Genomic DNA, 22,076 nt, shown 5'->3' with positions numbered 1-22,076 from the left:
TCCACGCCCTACATCTGTTTTAGGGACTCGTTTTAGGGCATGGCCCCAAATTTCAAGCATATCTAAAGCTCAAGTAGACCACACCACAAGAAACGTGGTAAATGGAATATCTACCATTGAAAACATTTTAGGGCTCACATAATTTCTGGATCAATCTGATATTTACATTTTCTCTTCATTTATGTCTTTGTGACCTTATGAACAGGTTAGATGACAAATAAATATCAATGGTCATCAAGAAGTTTTCAAGAGTGAACGTCATCATACCCACTGTTTCCTGTGGTGTGGTCCCCTTGAGATTTAGATATACTTGAATTTTAGATTATAGCTCTAAAATTATCTGAAAAGATGAATGGACGGCGTAGATAAGACACTTACATCTACGGTGGGCCCCAGAGAATTTAATAAGTACACGCAATCCACTTCCGCTACCTACGCGCCGTGCGTAAAACAGGTGTGGTAGAGGATACCGGTACCGGGCCCACCTGCAGTGGAGTCGTTCGTTGGGAGCATGGAGCACGTGTCGTGATCCACGTAACGGAAGAGGCAGCGTTGTGACGTCCGTGTCCGTTGAGTCAGGCAACTGCCCACAGCCTGGAGTCTAAAAAGACAAATGACTAGCATTTAGATGGCCCGATGTCAATGTACTGTGGATTTATACCCTACTCTGCCAGACTATCTACATCATAGGACTGCGCAATCATACATCATACTTACCAGATAAGTAATTCGATCTGATCCGTCCAAATTGTAACTTTTGACAAAGTCACGCTCAGCAGACGATCTTAAACATCTCTTCTATATCCATCAAGTGAATGGTTGAAGTTGATGTGGTTTTTGGTTATATACCTTATCCATGGTGTGTTCTATAAATTGGATGGTTTGGATTGAGTTATCCATGACATGTGTGCTGTTTCAGTGGATATGGTTTTCTTTACTCCCGCAGAGTGTGATAATAGAAGATTGGGTCAGCCTAACTGCTTCCTCGAACAGATTGGAATTTGGACAGCTCTAAGAAAATACTTCCTTACTTAGGCCATTTTTTAAATTTATATGGGAATAATTTGAGGAGGAGATGCCCATCCATGAGAAGCTTACGAGACGTGGGCCCACGTTCACAGCATCAGCATGATCTGAACCGTTGGGCCCAATTTGTGATGTTCATCCACCTTAGGTTCTATCGCTGAACTATATCTCTTTAACTTCATTCGAGGGGATATTCTTGTTTCGAGTCCTTACATGAGGTTTGCAAATTCCTGTGTGTGAGATCTGAGCTTTCCCTCTTAAAATCAGGTCATTTCGCTCCTCCGGTGGGCAAGGGTACACAAAACATATGGATGGCTGCTGGTGCGATTTTCAACTATTACTGCTATGGGAGCATGCTAGAATGGATTGGGTCCGATTCAAATCATGATCACTGTTGACCCCTGGCATCGAAGTAGAGCGGTGCTTGATCAAACGGCCAATGGGTTAACTATATATTGAACCAACAATGCGCTTGTTTACCAGGTCACTTGTGGAGGTTATGAACTCTTCCTCTAATGAACTCTTTTTTACCTTGATGATTAATGACTTCACAAAAGTTGCAACCATTATATAAGGGAATGGAAAAGAAATAGAGAGGTAGATGCGAAAATGTGCATGACTTCCCACTGAAGTGGGATTATCAGCCTGACTGAGAGCAAATGGATACTTTTCGGAGCAACGTGTTGATGAGCGAGGCAAATGTGACTTCGATGGTAATAACTATAATCGGCTCAACATATGAGCTTAGGTGGACAAATTACAGGAATAAGATTTTCCTTCATATCTGTCATGCTAGCATAAATGAATGAGAATTATAACTATTGGCAATAACTACAAGTCAGTCCGATATGGCTGCAAGGATGGACTAATTCTACTTCTAACGTAAGAAATCACGGTTGATGAACGGTGAAGAGTCTAATCCTAAACAACGATAAACACCATTACACTGGATTGGTTTTGCTTCGTGGTAGAATTTTAGGATTTTTTGTTTGGAGTTAAGAGAGTTTTCTCCGTATCTATCTTTGCCTTTTATAGTTTCCTCTAATAGAGAGAATAATTGACCGTTCATATGGCATATCTCATATAACCTGTTAGAAAAGAGCGATTACATTTTATTTTTCTAATTGTATTATACTTTTCATTGAACGCGCAACGTTGTTGACGTGGCTTTAACGGCCATCATCCTTATCCAAAGATTGCTTTAATGTTGTGGCTACCCGAAGATGTGATTTGTTCTCTTAATATTTGGCGTACACCCTAGAGATATAAATGCACCACATGTCACCATCCGCACCATTAATCTGATTTGCAACATTTTAGTACAAACAATAGCTAGAAATTTTCCAAACAACCACTTGACCCACCTGAATGAAACAACCTCACTTTGAGATGTGGCCCACCGTATGGAATGTTCGATCTGTCATGCCTGTTTGTTTGTGGATGAGAAAGGTTCCACTCTCAAGTGAGCGACAATCCTCTCATCCATAGGTGGATGCTGCGTCGCTGGTGAACAGGACACAAGTTAGCTAATTAGCTGGTATCAAAGCTTTATGGACCTGCCATAATGTGTGTTTTATCCACACCCTTTATTCATTTTTTTCAGCTCATTTTAGGGTATGAACTCAAAAATGAGACAGGTTCATATCTCAAGTAAACCACTCTGCAAGAAACAGCAGAGATTGATGGCTTACTGCTTGCCATCCAACTTGTTCATAAAGTCACGTAACCCTGGATGAAGGGAAAACACAAATATTAGCTTGACCCAAAACTTTTGTCGCCCCATTTAGTATTCAAAGATAATCGTTCAGGAGATGTAGGTTCCATGGGTATGAACCCAATTCCTGCAAAAGATAAACAGGATCGACACTAAAAGCTATAATCATATGGATTAGCTACTAACAAACTGCCAAACACTCACACTGTAGTGGGATTTCACCACCTACAGGTACTCGAACCCTCAACCAGGTGTTGAAACTCTTAAGAGCCTACCACCGGAGCAAGACCAAGGACCCAGCTAATGGACAGGTTGAGTAGCAAGATTGGCTAATGAAGTGACGTCACTAAGTTCTGTGGGCCCTACCATGATGTATGTATTGTATCCACATCATTCATCCATTTGGAGATATCATTTTAGGGCATGTGACAAAGAATGAAGCTGATCCAAAGCTCGAGTGGACCCACCACAGAAAATAGTGGAGAGAGTGATGCCCACGGTTGAAAACTTCCTAGGGTCCACCATGATGTTTATTTGAGATTAACCTGTTCATAAGCTGACACAGATATGAAAGAAGGGAAGCTTGATTAAAAACTTGTGGCCCCTAGAAGTTTTTAATGATAGGCATTCAATCTTGACTGTTTTCTGTGGTGGGGTCTACTAGTGCTTTGAATCTGACTCATTCTTTGGATCATGTCCTAAATTGATCTCAATGAATGGATGGACGGTGTGGATACAACACGTACACTATGGAGGGGCCTCAGAACTTGGTGACATCACTTCAGTAGGGAGTGTAGCTACTCAACCTGTCAGTAGCTAATCCACGTCCCATTTTGAATGACTATCTATTTTTTCACTGGTTGCTATCCATTTAATGGCCATGGTTAAGAATGCTTGATCTGTGTGATTTAAGATATTAGGGGAGAGAGGAAAATGGAGAGTGAGGCATGGTATGTGTAATGCTTGTGGAGCAAGGATGGAAGAGAGAGAGGAAGAGAGACTTTGAGGGGAGAGAGTTAAAAGGGAAGGCAGAGGAAAAGGTAGGAGCTAAATGCAGGTGATTGCCTGTACGAGGGAGGGTGGGATTGATGGGCAACCCATCTCATTATTTCTTATTGTGAGTTGCTCGTGTCTCGTTCCACCTAACTTTTAGGTTGATGTTCTTATATGATATTTCATATAAAAAAATGTATGAAGTGGGTATCACATAGTCATTAGGGTAGGCCTGCAGAGCTATTTCTGGCATGAACTCCCTAAGGGGTTGTTTGGATGCCTGTAAAATCATTAAGTTGTAATCCAATTATAAGTGAAAATTATTTACAACCTTTTTTGTTTGCCTTTAAATTGTAATTTGATTATAAATAGTTGTATGTGTTTAGATAACTTGTAATCTATTTACAGCCTATAATTGGGTATTAATGCACAATAAAACTTAAAATAGTAAATCCTTTAAAAAATATTGAAATGATATATAAAGTTTTCATTTAAGATAGATTATTAGTATAAGCTCAACACAATAAAGCATGTGGTCAATCCTGATGCTAAAGGAATCATTTAGTGAACCATAAAAATAGTCTCAATAATTCAAAATTCATTTTATGTTGATAAACTATTAAATATAAATAATTAACTATAAACCAACATTAAATTAATAACACTAATGGATTTAAAAACATGTCTTTCCATTAATTCAAATAGAAAGTAACTCTAAATAATTTCATAAAGGAAAAATCTATAATAGAATATTCTTCTCCACTGTATAAATTTAAGTAGAATATTAAGAAATAAAAAACCCATAATAAATTAGTGCTTGTAATTGAACATTTAGTCTATTTTACCTATAAGGTTTTGTGAGGTCCTTACTCATGCCTTAGTGATAGATTCACGAGAGTTTCAACACGGGTAATGAGTTCGAGTAATCTTTGTGGTGAAAAGTCACTGCGGTGTGAGTGCATGGGTGTGTGTTTGTATACCCAATGTAGCCTCCACCATTTTTGCAACATATGGAATTATTTGATGCTTCGGCAAGGTATGACACTTCGTATGCATGCGTTCATAAATGTACATACAGCATGCATTAACTCAAATCTACCATTTCAGGCACGTTGAAATAATTTGAGATGTTGCTTTAGGCCTTATTTTGTTCCCCTTTCTTGTTTCCCCTTAAACTCCATGAAAAGCTGGGAAACCTTGGAAAATAAAAGAGCCATGAAAGGAACATTACTAAACATATTTTCCTAAGAAAAGTTGAGAAATTTATTTGGAGAGAGAGAGAAGAAAAAAAATAAAATCAAACAGGCCCATTTCATTTAAGTTCACGGTAATTATGTATCATAGATCGGATTCGTAATACATATTGTTGACTAAAATGAGCTGAATTCATTTTTAAGTGGCAAAAAATGGGGCATAAGGTGCTGTTTGGATGGAGGTCATTAGTATTCTCAACAATTCCCATCTCCACTTGAAGTGCAATTTTTGCATTTAGGGGTGGCTACATATTAAAATACTTGAATGTTCAAGTGCTCAACGGGCATCCCAATTAGGTTGGCCCAACCTGCTTTTTAGTCAGTTTAAGGCCATGTCGGGTTGGGGAGTGAGTCGAGCTTGGCCAGAAAATAACCCACTTTGGACAAATGGGTCAAGCTTAGATTTACACCAACTAGACCCGACCCACCCATAGAGCACATTAATGGGCTCGGTCAGATGGCCTAACCCAGCCCAACCCATGACCCAAAACAAAACAAAAAATCCATGTTTAGTGACCCAAGACTGCTTAAATGTTAGCTTTTTCCCACTTCTTTCATAACAAGTGTATCTTTTTGCACTATCAATTTTGAAGGCATTTACATATATAGTTCTACCTAATTGCTGGCTTGGATCCTGCTCATGTACCTAATGTTGGCACATCAAAAGCTTGTAATCTTGTGCTACACGTGTGGAACTTGCAAGCACGTGTTGGATTTTATGGGAAATTTGAAGGCAATAGGAGCTGGTTGGGCTCTTTGACATGATGATGAGCTTGACACTTTCAATGGTAGTATGCGAGCTTACCTTCTTAAATGTTGGTTGGGTCAGTTTGAGTCAGTTGACCCTGACCCAGTTCCAATTAGATGGGTTAGGTTAAGATGTACTTAGTAAATTTTAAGTGGTTTGGGTTAGCTCACCAGGTAATGGGTTGCTAGACTGGCTAGGACCAGGTTTCTTGACCTGTTTAATAAATGGGCTCTCTCTCTCTCTCTCTCTCTCTCTCTCTCATAAGAGGGATGTGCAATCAAAGGTTGGCAACATCCAATGTTTATAATCACCTGATGAAAGTGACTTTTTTGGAGAGATGTTCCATCAAGGTGGGACCCATACAATGGAGGATCTAAATCAAAGATGATATCATTTGTCGGATGATCAATATGGACCATTCATTTTTCAACGCACTAACAGGATGTAGCACCTAGCCGAATTGTTTTTTTAATGCAAATGGGAATCAAAAGTGGGAACACATGATAGATGGTTTAGATATGTTTTTATACCATTTGTAGTATGATTGATATGGATAGGTTATTTCTGTGGGTATTGATTGGAAGATTAAGATCATATGGGCCAGAGTGATGATTTGAGGGTGATGGAGATTCAATAGTGAACTTACATGATATGGATGGTTTATATCTTTGATCTAACCATTTATAGTATAATTAATATACTATCAACTTCCTTAGGCTTTGAAGGGCAGTGATGAGCAATTAATGGTGTGACCGACATGATCAATAATTAATGTATTGGGATCAATGTAGACCATCCTTAATCATTGAATGGACAATTAGGATTATCTAACAAAGATGAATAATGAAGATTAGAACCACATAATGGATAGTTTAGATCAATGGTTGAAACATTTGTAGCATGATCAATATAGACTGTCCTAGGACTAGGGGTGTACATGAACCGAGCTGGCTCAGTTCGTGTACACCCCCTCGGTTAGCTCGCTCGACTCGACTCGAAAAAGCTCAATTCAACTCGGTTTGAAGCTGAGTTCAAGCCGAGTCGAGCTGATTTTTTGAGCTTGAAAATGAGTTCGAGTTAGCCCTAGCTCGACTCAACTTGGATCAAACCCAGCTCGAATTAAACTCGGATTGAACCAGTTTGGTGACTCGGTTACTTTGATATTGATGTTGCTCACCGAGTGTTTGATGAAATGACTCAACAAAGTGTAGCTGGTGGCAAGGAAGGTATATATATGAAACAAATACCCTTTAAAATATATATATATATATATATATATATATATATATATATATATATCTATATATATATATATATATAACTTATATATATATATATAAAGGAAGGTATATATATGAAACAAATACCCTTTTTTAAAAAAATAAAAATTTATGCTGCTTGGAAGGTATTTGATAAAATGCTTGAACAACCTTTGCTGCTGTTTTATAGACAGTGAGATTTTGAAGGTGTGGTACAAGTGTTTGTGGAAATGCTGCATAGAAAAACTCAGCTTAATCTTGGGTCGAACTCGGCCCGAACTGGCATGAGCTGCTGACCAAACCGAGTCGAGCTACCCAGTCAGGCTTGAGGACCGAGCCGATCTAAGCTGAGGTCAGCTAGTGGCCAAGCTAAGTCGAGTTGAGGCCAACTCGACTTGGTTTGGCTTGATGTACACCCTTACTTAGGATCGTTAGACAAAGTTATTATAATGATGGCATTCCAAGTGTGGGACCCATGGCATATGGTCTAGATCAATGATTGACCTCTTATCGATCAATTCAAGAATATGAGTCATTGTTTTATTATTTTATTTCCTATTTATAATTATGCATAGACTATTGATATAGAGCGGGTCGCGGACAATTACATGGCCAACATGGATCAGAAAAGGCCCGGTCGACGACAGAAGTGATCCAGACCATCGAACCTTAAATCGGGCGTATCTTGCAATACAAAATGAGTTATCTGACGTAAAATATATGATTTTGGGGTAGAACGAGCTACTGAAGCCAACCAACCTTGCTATACCAGGTTGCGCAGCCCGGAATTGCAAAAAAACCCTGGATTGACGGTCATTTCCCTGTTTTAATTTCGTTTTTACTATAAATAATAAGTTTTAGTTTGATTATAACTCTTCATCCGTCGGGCTTTAGGAGTTGCGCCCAACATGAAAAGAGCTTAGAATAATTAGGAGAACGGTTTGGTGAAGCCAAATAGGACACTTACTATTTTTGGCCGAAAACCTTGCACACTAGTAGACATAGTAAGTCGCAGATTCTAAGAGTTTGAGTTGTAGTTTGATTCTAATTTCTTTTCCATTGCTTGTTAGCTCTATTTAAAGAGTTGTGAACTCGTTTTTATTCATCAATTAATCAAGTTCGAATTTATTAGAATTTATTTCTATTATCTGCTTTCTTTCCTCGTGGATTCGAGAAGTCTCTGTGAGGAGTCCAGAGAAGCTCCATGGATTCGGAGTAGTTATCCTCATCACGTTCATCCCTGCGTCAACTATGAAACTTAGGCCTCAATGTTGAAACACATTTGCCTACCATTAGTGCATGGGCTCCAACTCATTGAACAAAATATGAACCTGGCTTATCCGTTTTTATGAGCATTGAACAAATGATTAAAATGATAAGAGGCATATCAGCCGAAGGGTCACTAACCGTAAAAAGAAAAATTAGAATTATCCTACAAAAATGATCTTTTATAATTTTATACAATAAAAAGTGGGATCCACATGATGAATATTTTATGTTAGTGATTAATTTATTTAGATGATCAAATATGGACCATCCATTTCCTTGCCTTGAGGATCATGTGATAAAAGTGACCTGGTGTCAGACTCACAAGAGTTTCAACAGAGGCATGGGCTCATTTATCCATCATAGTGAAATCCCATTGTGGTATTAGTGTGTGGGTGTGTGAGTGCGTGTGTAAAATTTTTTTATTTTTTATTTAAAAAAAAAAGAAAAGAAAACAAGGGGTCTCGTGATACGGAGTTCAGGGGCTGACCGTGCATTTCATGCTCGAGTTCAATGAAAATGCAATTTATCGAGAGGCTGAAACCATAAATCTTATTACCCGTTCTAAATTTTATTCATACACATTTGCATACATCAAATCAAATAAATTCATCAACTTTCAATTAATAAGTGTAATGGCCCACTCACTTGGTGTCTTGATCTAAAATTATTATTAACATATAATCCATAATGTAAACCCATGTTTAATACATCTAAACCCATATTAAAACTCCATGCAACAATTTTACCAATCAAATAAGTTAAAGTAAAACCAAAACAAAAATAACATGCCTTTTAAGTAATCAAATAAATAATTAAAGAAAATTAGTTCAACGTGATCAGTTCTTTTTCCATTATATATAGCCACGCATCACGTGGATCATACGTAAGCTCAGCCATATTCTCCAGCCCGCTCTTACATTTATATGAAAGTAAAAAAAACAAAAACAAAAAAAAAAAAAACAAAACAAAACAAAACAAATATAGGCTTGATCCAACCTCCATAGACTATAAATGATCAATCACCACTTTTTCATTTGATATAGTCCGCTTGTAATTACTTCATTTTTTGGCTCATCCCTTAAAATGATATATCAAAACGGATGATCGGCATTGATATAGAATAAATACATCAAAGTGGACCCATGGTAAGGGCTGCACCATCTTGGGTGAAGTCGGGCGGCACATAATCCTTAGTTGGTGTTACCTTGTCATAGGGCCCACCTTATAATGTATTGTATATCCATGCAGTCTATCCATTTTCATGCCCATTCTGGGAAAATTGCGCTGATCCAAATCTCAGGTGGACCATACCATAAGAAACAGTGGTGATTGAACAACCACCGTTAAAAATTACCCAGGTTCACTGTAAGCAAATTTATAATGTTTATTTTTCATCAACCCGGTGATAAGGTCAACCAACCTAGATGAAGGAAAAAATACAAAGCTTCAACTTAATCTAAAACTTTTGTGGCCTAGAAAAAGTTTTTAATGACCATTTACCAGTTTTCCCAATGGTGTGGTTCACGGCAGATATGGATCCGCATACTTTTTAAGATATGGTCCTAAAATAAGGGTTAGGTACAGATGTATATAAAGCTTAGATATGAAACATATTCATTAAGGCAAGCCCCGCATGTTAAAAATAACACTAAGATATGAAACATATTCTCAGCGGGACGCTGATTGCCTGCCAAAGGCTTTGGTAAGAAATACCATTGCACAGGGAAGTGAGGTGACGTCTCGGTGATGTTTGTGATAAATCCACCTAGCTCATTTTAAAACATGAAACAAAAATTAGGTAGATTCAAAACTCAAGTGGGCCATACAAGAAAAAACAAAAGGAATTAGAAAAACCATAGTTGAAACATTTGTATTGCCGCATAAGTTTTACATTAGGATAAGGTTTTTAGTTTTTAATTTTTGTTTGCTTTCTATCATTCAGTTCATCCCAAATGCGTATGACCTCATAAACTGCTTGAATGTAATACAAACATTAAGGTGAACCTTATAAGGTTACAATTTATTTCTTCCTCACTAAAGTCTTAGGCAGGCGATGGGCATATGTGCCAATTCTTGCTTAAAGTCGCATGGAGTGGATTAGCGGTTAACCATCCCCTTGTAAAGGGTTGGCTGGTGTACCACACACCACCGACCTGGCTGGCGTGGGTACGGAAGACTATCCCTAACTTCCTTGAGCTCCAAATTCTACCAATTAAAATGAGATCAAAGTTACATGGCCCCCCACAATAATGTATTTATTATATCCATATCATTCATCCATTTGCAAAGATCATTTTCCAACACGAGCCCAAAAATAATTAATATCCAAATTTTAAGTAGACCACACTACAAATAACAGTGGGACAATGATTCTCATTGTTAAAACATTTATAAGTCTAGACATAATTCCATCTAACATGCTCATAAGGCCACAAAGACCTAGATGAAGTGGAAAAACAAATATCATATTAATCAAAAACTTCTGTACCTAGAAGGGTTTCAAATGTCGTCCTATCTCCTACTCCTTTTAACAACGTGGTCCATTTGATCTTTGTATCTATCTTATTTTTCCACTAAGTGGTGCGACTAACTTGCCAAATGAAAGGATGGTTTGAATATAACACATACCTTGTGATAGGACCATAGAACTTTGTGATGTAAACAAATCGGCTTCCTTGAACCTTACCGTGTGGAGCCCACCTTTACGAAGTTTTAGGGCCCGTTTGGCTGGTCGGATTGGAAGGGATTGGAAGTTAAATCCTGGGATTGGCCGGGCCTGCCAAACGGGGTCAGTGATCCGATCCCAATCCCATGGATCTTAAGACAATCCATTGACAACACCATCATTACCTTTAAATCCCATCCAATCCACTCTAATCCATTTAAATTTGCCTGGGACATGTTTGGTTTGAGGGATTGAAAGGGATGAAAAGGTATGAGAAGGTTTAATCCCGGGATTGGCCGGGCGTGCCAAACAGACTGGATATAGCAATCCAAGGATAGAGCAATCCCATGGATCTTAAGACAATCCACTGACAACACCATCATTACCTAGCATTCCATGCCATCCACCTGGCCAAACGGGCCCTTAGTAGGAAACGGATTGGATGCTCACCATGCCACTAGCCAATGGGTAGTGGTCGGTGCTCTGTGGGCCCTACTATGATGTTTGTGTTTCATCCATGCTGTCCACCCATTCTTTCATATCATTTTATAATATGAGCTCAAAATACAAGGTATATTTCAAATCCCAAGTAGACCACATAGTGTTGGTTGAACGCCGACTATTAAAAACTTATTGGGGGCCCAAAAGTTTTGGATTAAGCTGATATATAGTTTTTCCCATCATCCAAGTCTGTATGACCTGATCAATACGTTAGATGTCAAATAACCATTACAGTGGGCCCTAGGAGGTTTTTAATAGTGGGCGTTTAATCACAACTATTTTCCCATGGTGTGGTCCACCAGAAATTTAAATCTATCTCATTTTCAGGATTAAGCCCTGAAATTATCTTTCAAAATGGATGGACGACGTGGATAAAACGCATACATCATGGTGGAGTTTACAAAACACCAATCACTAGCGACCTAGGCTGGTGGCAGCGTAACTAGCCAATCCGTCCCTGCCACTATGATGCATGTGTTTCATCTATGTCATTTATCTACTTTTAAAGATCATTTTAGAGCTTGATACAGAAAATGAGAGGTATATAAATCTCAGGTGGACCACACCATATGAAAATAATAGTGACTAGATAACCACCATTAAATCCTGTTTGACATCTAATCTGTTGATTATGTCATGGAGACCTGGATGAAGGTAAAAAACAAATATCACCTTGATCCAAACTTTTATGCCTGCAAAAAGTTTTTAATGGTCAATTATCATTCAACGTTGTTTCTTGCAACGTGGTCCAATTGAGATTGGGATATACCTCAATTTTTTAAATCTCATAGGTTAAAATGATCTACAAAAATATATGGACATAATTGATGAAACAAATACATCATGGTGGGGCACACAGGGCACCGATCACCAGCCATTGGATAGAGGCAGGGGGAGTAGCGAATCCGTTTCCCCAAACCGCGTCCGTTTTACTATATCCACGCCGTCCATCTGTTTTTTCACTTATGGTTCAAATTTCAGGGGGACCATGGTGAATAACTCTTAAAAGATTTTTATCGCCATAAAAGTTCTGTATATTTTTCCCTTAATCTGAGTCGGTTTGACCTTACAAACGACTGGATGGAAAATAAACAATATGGTGGCCATTAATGCGGCGCTAGGAAGTTTCAAATGGTGAGGTGCTCTATGGTACGGTCCACCTGCTTCATTTTTGAGACCTCGTCATAAAATGGGCTGGAAAAATGGATGGACGGAGCGGATATACAATAAATCATTAAGGTGGGCCTCACGGCAAGGGTAACAAAATTCGCTCCCAAATCGCAGCCGTGCTTCCAGATGAACGGCCCTCACCTCGCACATGTGCGATATGCCGTACGTGTGCCCAATACCCTAGCTTCGTTGAAGGGTCTCTCTTTCCCGGCTTCAGTTCATTCCGCTATTATTTCTTTGCAGCGGTGGAAGGATTTTTGCAGACCAGGAATCCTACACCCCGTAAAAAATCCCAGGTTTCTCTCTCCTCTCCTTTTTCTAGGGTTTGATATCTTCATAAACCCTAAGTTCAGGCTCTTCAATATTCTCTTCCAATTTCCTTGAGATGTCCGGGAGAAATCGCGGGCCCCCACATTCAATGAAGGGCGGGCCCCATCCTTCCATGCACGACCCTCCCTTCGCCCGTGGCATGGGCCCCATGCCTCCTCACCCCGCCCTTCTCGACGATCTCCGTGACGGTCCTCCCTTCTTCCGGGGTGGCCCTCGGCCCCCGCCGATCCCCCCGGCGGCTATCATGGAGGAGAGGCTCGCGGGTCAGCACCACGAGATCCAAGGCCTCCTGGTCGACAACCAACGGTTGGCTGCCACACACGTCGCCCTGAAGCAGGAGCTCGCTGCCGCCCAGCACGAGCTGCAGCTGATGGCCCACTCCGCGGGTGCGATGGAGGCCGGGTCGGACATGCAGCTGAGGGAGCTCTTTGAGAAGTCGATGAAAATGGATGCGGATCTCCGGGCCGCAGAGGCCATGCGGTCCGAGCTGATGCAAGTTCGTTCAGATATTCAGAAGCTTAGTGCTTCAAGACAGGAGCTTGCTGGCCAGGTTCAAGCACTCACGCAAGATTTGAGTAGAGCCACTGCTGATTTGCAGCAGGCTCCTGCGCTGAAGGCAGAAATTGAGGCCATGAAACAGGAGTTGCAGAGGGCAAGGTAATGATGAATCAGGAATTATATGGTTTTAAGTCCATCCAAGTAGGGAAATTGGTTAGAATGATACATAATGTTGATATTAGATGAGCCATCCCCCAAAACTTTCTCAGATGGCAATGGGCCTATTTTGATACGAGGAATCCAGGGTGTGGACATGGATACCGTAACGATTACTTTTCCATCACTATAAACATGTTGATTCATTATGTTTGTTTTGCTGGCAGAAATCCTAGATTTATTAGACAATGGTTACCTTGCACCTTCCACAAGAGGAAGGTTACTACAAATGAGGCTAATGATTATTTTGTGAAATTCACAGTTTTCTTTGCTATCCAAACATAAGAAAATGTCAAATCAAGGGAAAATGTTTTCTTTTCCTATGGATCCCACCTATCCAAAGAGGGCCTAACCAATCCTTGGATGGCTTGTAAATTGATGGTTTAGAATAAATATATAGAAACAATTTACATTCAACATGATGAAAGATTGGATGGGATTAGGCCACGATCTATCAATGCTGGGCCTCCTATCATCCCATTAGAGGTCTGGTTCATGCAACCGTGGACACTGCTTTTCTAGACTAATATTGGAGGATACTATGTACCTTTGGTTGAGGATCATGTGATTCATGAGAAAGAGTTGTTATTTGGTGGCCATTGTTTTGTAGGTGAATGTCATATTTAAGTATGCATCTGGGTGTCAAAAAGGCCATCTAGGCAGATGTCTTTCTGCCCAAATCAATCCCTTGAGTGGTTAGACCTGGAATTCCAATGATTTATTTTGGGGCAAAAAGGTGGTGGAAAAATCCATATTCTACACAATGCGGTTCCCTGTCTTAAATGCACAGTGGAACCTTTACTAATGTCATATATCCCACTTGCAATTTGGGGCACATAAAAACATGCTCTAATTTCATCGTTTTTAATACATTTTATTGGCATGTGTAGAGCTGCCATTGAGTATGAGAAGAAAGGACATGCTGAGAATTATGAACATGGTCAAGCAATGGAGAAGAATTTGATCTTGATGGCTCGTGAGGTGGAAAAGCTACGTGCGGAGATTGCTAATGCAGAGAAAAGGGCACATGCGACTGCTGCTGCTGCTGTGAACCCAGGTAATTGGTTTTATCAAGTTGTAAGAATTTGAAACTTGATCATGAATATGAAGGCTTAGTATCAGTTATCTCGAATATGTGTGTGTGTGTGTGCGCGCGCGCGCGTAAATTTTTTTTTTTTTGAAAGGTGAGAAACACACACACACAATCTTGAATATTGTTCGATTACTGGACTGGTTTTGCTGTGATTTTAAATTTTAAATTTTGATCCTTTGAAGGTTTTGCTTTAAAATGGTTCAAAATGAGTAAAATAAGGAGTGGATAACAAAGTAACAATATTCTAGTATGGTAATATGAAAATTTGATGCATGGTTATCATATATCATCGATCCATTGCTTGCTTGCATGTCACAACTAATCAAATTTCATAAAGAGCCAATGTGACACAAGAGTCATGGGTTACAATGAAATTCACAACTCACACTCACAGCTATTCAAGTAAACCATCACACTGCTTATAAGGATAGTAATCTACAGACCACTAATTAAAACTAAAATGAAGAACGATTATGTTACTGACGATGTACTTATTGATATAATAATAATCTGCATATTGCCACATATAATTTGTATGCAGCTCCTTCCTCAATAGTACAAATGGCAATTTTTTTTTAAAAAATATTTGGCAATGAACTTTCTATTAAAAGAAAGAAAAGGAATGTGCTCTCCATTTAGGTAATGGATAAGAGGTTTTGGTTATAGTTATTAGGTTTTTCGAAATGCAGTGGAATATAAAAGTTTTCAAAAACCCAAAATTTAGATTTCGAGCATGATCCTCATTTAGATATTATCATGTTTTTAGGAAAACTAAAACTCTAATCTTATGGCTAGGATTACCTTTGATTAAGCCGTCGAGAAACCGTCAATTTTGTTGATGCCGATTCTTCAACGTGGTCTCTCTCTGATAGATTCTTAGTCTCCATTGATTGGATTGAAACTTTCCCATCTCTCTCCCAGCATCTTCTCCCCAGACCGACTTCTGATCACAGCCCCCTTATTCTTTCTTCCATTGAGGACAATTGGGGGCCACAACCCTTCAAGTTTGATATGGGTTGGCTGAAGATAGAGGGATTCAAGCAGCAAATTTCAGATTGGTGGTCTGATTTGATTGTGGAAGGTTATGCAGGTTACAGATTAAGCAGAAAATTGAAGCTTCTAAAACTCAAAATCAAAGATTGGAAAACTACCGAGCTTCGAAAGAGAGATTTAGAAATGAGCAGATTTCTCTCTGAAATGTAATCCATAGATTCTCAGGCCGAATTTGATCAGTTATCCACAAACTTGAGGGCGAGAAGATTACAGCTAACGCAGCTTTATGCTGCAGGGGTTCTAGAAGAAGAAATATCTTGGAGACAAAAGTCCAGTTGCAAATGGATAAAGGAAGGTGACAAAAACACAAGATTTTTCCATTCCATAGCCTCTACTCGTGCTAGAAATAACATGTTAAACAAGCTTCTTATAAAAGGGATTCAGACAGAGGATAAAGACAGAATTGCTGCCAAGTCCATTCGTCACTTCTCCTCTCTATTTCGGGACGATGGGTGGATCAGACCAAAACTTGATAATCTTATAGTTCGATGGCATCTCCGCTGAAGAAGCTTTCTTCTTAGAATCTAACATTTCAGTCGAGGAAGTCAAAGGTGTTTTGGACAGTATGGAAGGTGACAAAGCTCTCGGGCCTGATGGCTTTCCTATAGCTTTTTTTTTTTTTTTTTTTCTCGCATTTTCTGGGAGGATCTAAAAGGGCATGTGATGGATTTTATCTTTGAATTTTAGAATAAAGGCCGTATTTCTATCGATTTGGTGGCCTCTTTTATAGCTCTAATTCCCAAATCCTCGGGAGCGAACTCCTTATTAGATTTCAGACCGATTAGTCTCATAGGCGCCTCGTACAAAATTTTAGCGAAAGTTCTTGCTAATCGGCTGAAAGGAGTGCTAGGCAAGATAATCTCCGACAATCAAAGCGCTTTCATTCCTAGCAGACAGATTATTGACAATGCCCTCATTGTAGTCGAATGCTTGGACTTGTAACACAGATCTGGCGTCAAGGGTCTCTTGTTCAAAGTGGATATCGAAAAAGCTTATAACCACGCCAACTGGTCTTTTCTCAATTACATGTTGGGGCTCATGGGCTTTGGCATCAAGTGGATCAGTTGGGTGGGGGAATGTGTTCGGTCAGCACACTACTTGGTTCTCCGGAACGGCTCCCCCAAAGGTTTTTTTAGATGTTCGAGAGGTTTACGTCAAGGTGATCCGTTGTCTCCCTTCCTTTTCTTAATTGTAGTTGAAGCTTTTTCCAGAATGTTATCAAAGGGCCAACAAGAAGGTATTATCAGAGGTTTTAAGGTGAAAGGTATGAGTTTCCCTATATCTCACATCCAGTTCGCCGACGATACATTAATGTTTAGTGAGGCCGAAGAAGATAAAATCAACACTCTACGTTCAATCATCCTTTGCTTTGAGGCATTCTCGGGCCTTAAAGTTAACTTGGCAAAGTCAAAGATTTTCGGGGTCAACATGGAGGAAGCAGATATAGACATTTTTGCTCAACTGTTTCAATGTCCTAAAGGTAAGTTACCCTCTACATTCGTTGGTCTCCCTTTATGTATTGGTAAGATTCCAAAAGGCTCTTGGGACAAGGTTATAGAAAGATTCGGGAAGTATCTTGCCACATGGAAATGCAGATATTTATCTTTGGGATGTCGGCTTACGTTGATAAATTCAGCCCTATCTAACATTCCTCTATATTTCATGTCAGTTTATAAATGCCCAGTGTCAGTTTTGAAAACTTTAGAAAGACTTAAAAGAAATTTTCTGTGGCACGGAAAGGAGCAAAAGAAAATCCATTTGATTGAATGGAAGGAAGTGTGCAAGCATATCGAAGAAGGGGGCGCAGGGGTGAAAGATTTAAAAATCATGAATTCAGCTCTTCTTGGCAAATGGACATGGAGGTTGGGTATGGAAGACGGGTCGTTATGGAACTCGCTTATAAAAAGCAAATACGGGAGATCAGAGGGTGGACCAAAGACTCTTCGGTTTACAAAACATCAACCATTTGGAGGGGCATCTTGTCCTCTAAAAGGGAGGTTCTCAAAGGGATCAGCATTGCAATTGGTAAAGGAAACAAAACTCGTTTCTGAGAAGACATTTGGGCTGTGGATTCCCCCCTGAAAGATGAGTTTCCAACATTTTCCGTCTTGTGCTGAATCAATCCATCATGGTGGCTGATTATTATTCAAGTATTGGGGATAATGGCACATGGAACATCAACTGTAGAAGAAATTTACAAGATTGGGAGATTGAAGAATTTGCGGCTCTCCTCAGTCATATATCCAGCCTCCATCTTGACAAAGCTAAAAAAGACAAGCTCTTGTGGAGGCACAACAAATCTAAACTATTTTCGGTCAAATCTCGTTACCTTTCCATAGCTGCAACCTCTTCAGGGAAAGGAAAAGCACATGATGGGAAAAATCTGGAAGTTTAAAGTGCCTCCAAAGATATCGGTGTTCGGTTGGTTAGTAGGGAAGAAGAAAGTCTTGACCGTTGAGAACTTAAGGAAGATGGGCATGTTAATTACCAATATTCGTCTCTGCTGCGTGGCTGATGAGGAATCGGTTGATCATCTTTTCGTTCACTGTCCGTTCATTGGTCAAGTGTGGCCAGCTCTTTTCAGCTCTTTCAACATTGCGTGGTGTTTCCCTTCCTCCACCAACGGCCCGATTAAAGCTTGGCTAGGGCCAAAATTGGGAAAACAGAAAATGATTACTTGGAGAATGGGTGTGTTGGCAGTTTGGTGGTCGGTTTGGGAATAAAGAAATGGGAGATGTTTTTTAGGGACCTCTAAATCACCAGGTTCTACAATTATGAGAGTCCAACAATTCCTAGCAGACTGGGGCCTTGTTTATCCCATTACTTAGCATGTTTTTGTTTTGCTTTGGAGGTCGTTTCTCTCGCTATCTCAGCAGGAGGTTCCCTCTTTCTCTTGTATTTTGATCTTTTGTAATAGATTTTCTTCACTTAAAAAATTAGGGAGAATAATGAGAGCCAACATCTCAACCTTGGAACAACATCAAGGGAGATGCACAAAGTCATCCAAACGTGTGGGATGTGTAGAGGGAAGGGTCTCTCTCTCCCCTCCTTTCTCTGCAGGTGACACCCAGTGGTGGCAAGGACCTCCAAGGCTCTCTCTTATGCTTTGGGATGAGTTCTATTTTAGGGCTTCAGGGAGATCAATTCTGATACTTTGCCACCCTATAGTTTTTCATATGCTTCGTTGTGCTAGAAGTCTATGATCATGCCTTAACCGTGTACCCATATTTGATCCAATCCCTCCAGTGTCATGGCCATTCACCATCGATCCAGTACCCATGTGAATTAAGTAGTGGACCACTAGATAGAAACCATCATGGTATAATCAAGCGTAATCAAAACCTTTTTAACAATAAAAATATAATTTTAATCGTTGAAAACATGTATGGAACTTCTTAAAACCTTTTGAGTGTTGGGTCCAATGGAAAAAACATTATAAATATCCGATCCTAATAATCTAAGCCATGGGATATTTCTTAGGAAACCAATGGATCCCTTATTGAACATTGTGAGCCTCAATCGGACCTTGATGCATGCACCCAACTATACCTACTTTGTTGGCAATAAGATGAGCTCGTAAAGTGAATCAAAGCACATGTGATCAAGGCTCTGTTTTCCTCACGTCCTTAGGTCTAAGGATTAATCAAATCTAATACATCCACAAGTCAGTCATGGGTAGGGCATGATAGGCCCCCCAGTCTAGGGACTTGAATTGATCCACTAGTGCAAGTGACTAACGGGTCCAACACCATGTGCCTATTTACATGGCACTCACTCCTATGTGGGGTAGGGCAAGGCACCTACTTGTTGTAGAGCTTAATGGTGGAGACCTTCCATCCTGACTTGTCATGAGTCCCGTAGACGGAATGACCACATGATAATAATAGCTACAAGTTTGTCCCACAACTTGCTACGTGGTTATGGAACAATAAGGTACTGAGATCCATGGCGCACAACTCTTCCTTGGTCAATGACCTTTGTGTCCACTCTTAAGTTCTTGAGGACAACCAGAGGAATCCCTCTCATTTAGCCTATGTTCACATACATTTAAGTTAAACATATTAACTATGGCATTGCAGCATATCTATCCAGGATCCATAGTCATCATGATCTAGTTAGGATCATCAATATCACCAGATGCCATGTCATTAATTGACAAGATTCTCATTGGTTTTCAAGGGCACAATTCCAACAATAGTTGTAGGAAGCATGAAGAGAAGCAACAATAGATTTGGGTGTGGGAGTGTGAAGCGTCTATTTCAAAATGTTAGCAGTTACAAGCAGCTAGGAAATAGGAGTTGGAATGTTAGTCTGAAGAGTGATCCATGGGTTTGACAATCTGGCACTTAGGGAGAGTGTTCATTTAACTAACTATTTCTGGTACACAGAGACGACCTTGAGACCCCTTCCTTCACAAGTGAATCCACTTCGGAATCAGCTAGGAAATGGGAATTAGAATTCAAGTCTGAGGTGTGATTGAAAGTGGGACTGACACCTAGGTAGAGGGTTCACACAACTATTTCTTGTAGACAAATAAGGCTGAGGTCCCCTTCATTTGCAAGTGAACCTACTTTGGAATTGGCCTCCCTAGAAACTCGACAGTGGAAGCAACTTTACACACGGAAGTATTTCTAGTGATGGTATGATGGAGGTTGTCTATCTTGCGAACCCCATGTGGATGGACTGTAGGTTGGAAATTGTAGTGATTGGACAACACTAACCATCCATTTGTTATGAGTTTTGCTCGAATGTTGACTTTTAACTGTTTCTTCTGTGGGCCACTGATCATATGACTGCCATAGTTCAAACATTTTGGTTTTCAGGATATGGCTCATCGTCATGGTGGTCAGGCAGAATAATAGTTCGTGTTTGCCATGCGTGCTGTCTATAGGTGCAAGGGGTGTGAAGTTAAGGGTAAACATATTCGGTGGTGGGGAAACGTCTATTTTGAAGTATTATTAAGCATCTGTGAGAAGGAACCACATGAAATTTTTATGCAGAGACTTGCATATCAGCACTTCCCATGGTCCTGAATATCGGTATCAGGGGGCCTATTGGCATGGACAAAAAAGGATATGAGATGGGTGTCATGTATTGATATTGGTCCGTATCGGACTATAACTATCGGTCAAAATTATTTTTAAGCCAAAGAATTAAATATCAGGAAAGAAGAGAATATTAAGAAATCCAAGAATCAATCTCTCTCTCTCTCTCTCTCTTTTAAATATATATATATATATATATATATATATATATATATATATATATATATATATATATATATATATATTTTGGACATGCATATGATGGTATATCGGACCATTCTTTGATGAGAATGTTGTCTATCAGTTTGACTTGTTAACGGTCAATTAAATGGGCTCTAATTGAACACAAATCAAGCATGATTTGGTGAACCAGGCCCCATTACATTGGAACACAATAAAAAGGATATGAAAATATAAAAAAGAAAGTGAAGGGTTACTTTTTTTTTTTGTTTGATTTTTCCCATAATGGGCCACTTCGCTTTGATTTATCGAATCTCATTCAAATCATTTGTTTTGAGCCCAAAATAGGTCTAGATCACTAAAATGACCTTTTAAGCTTCTTCCATGGTTTAAATGCAAAAAAAGAAGAGATGTGAGTGAAAAAAAAAAAAAATCAAAATTGGGCTTTTATGGGCGTATCGGCCTTGTATCGGTGTTGATATGCCCCTAGCGGCTGATACGGGCCCATACAGGCCAATATAGGCAAGTTTTTTTTTTTTTTTTTTTTGTATCAAGTCGATATGGTCCTGTATTGCGAATTGTCTCATGCTGATACCGATACAATATGGCCATATCGGCCGATATGATACCGATATTCATATCTATGAGCACTTAAAAAAAACTGTAAAGATGAGCATAACATCATGACCATAATCTGCAACAAGAACTCGTTGTCAGCATGATGCTTTGTTTGTGAATTGTCTGGCTTTATATACTACATTTGTACTGAACAAACCAAATTCCCTTTGGCTTATTAACCTAATGAAGCAATTGTCATTATGCCCATGGGCCTCGTTGCAAGGACATCACACTACCCCACCTAATATGCTAACTTATGAATCAATCTCTCTCCTTGCCCATGCTACACTGGTTTCTCTACTTCAAGGTCCATGCATCCTTCACCCCCTCAACCAATGTTCGAGTTGATATACTGAAAAGCATAATAAATGCCAATTATATATAAATACTTTTTGATAAGCGAAGCAGATTTGAGTACTCATTCTGTCTAGACCTTGTTCTCTGA

At 39.5% G+C, this 22,076-nt stretch overlaps 1 protein-coding gene across 9 annotated transcripts in view; it reads left to right on the top strand.

Annotated features, from left to right (window-relative positions):
- Positions 1-12,797: 12,797 nt before the first annotated feature.
- The window catches only part of LOC131240831 (protein FLX-like 1), a 44,906-nt gene continuing 35,627 nt past the window's right edge, over positions 12,798-22,076 (top strand). For 8 of the 9 annotated variants that reach the window (XR_009168883.1, XR_009168882.1, XR_009168880.1 and 5 more), the window contains exons 1-2: positions 12,798-13,585; positions 14,533-14,699. Coding sequence is in view for 1 of the 9 variants with exons in the window: in XM_058239321.1 (XP_058095304.1) it covers positions 12,984-13,585; positions 14,533-14,699 (769 nt within the window). In the remaining 8 variants the exon portion in view is untranslated. The remainder of the gene's footprint in view (positions 13,586-14,532; positions 14,700-22,076) is intronic. The other variant, XM_058239321.1, reaches the window with a different exon arrangement.

The sequence above is a fragment of the Magnolia sinica genome, chromosome 1, assembly GCF_029962835.1.
Source record: "Magnolia sinica isolate HGM2019 chromosome 1, MsV1, whole genome shotgun sequence".
In the NCBI taxonomy this organism is placed as follows: domain Eukaryota; kingdom Viridiplantae; phylum Streptophyta; class Magnoliopsida; order Magnoliales; family Magnoliaceae; genus Magnolia; species Magnolia sinica.
Note: the sequence above shows the minus strand (reverse complement) of the source record. Positions and strands in the feature narration are given on the sequence as shown.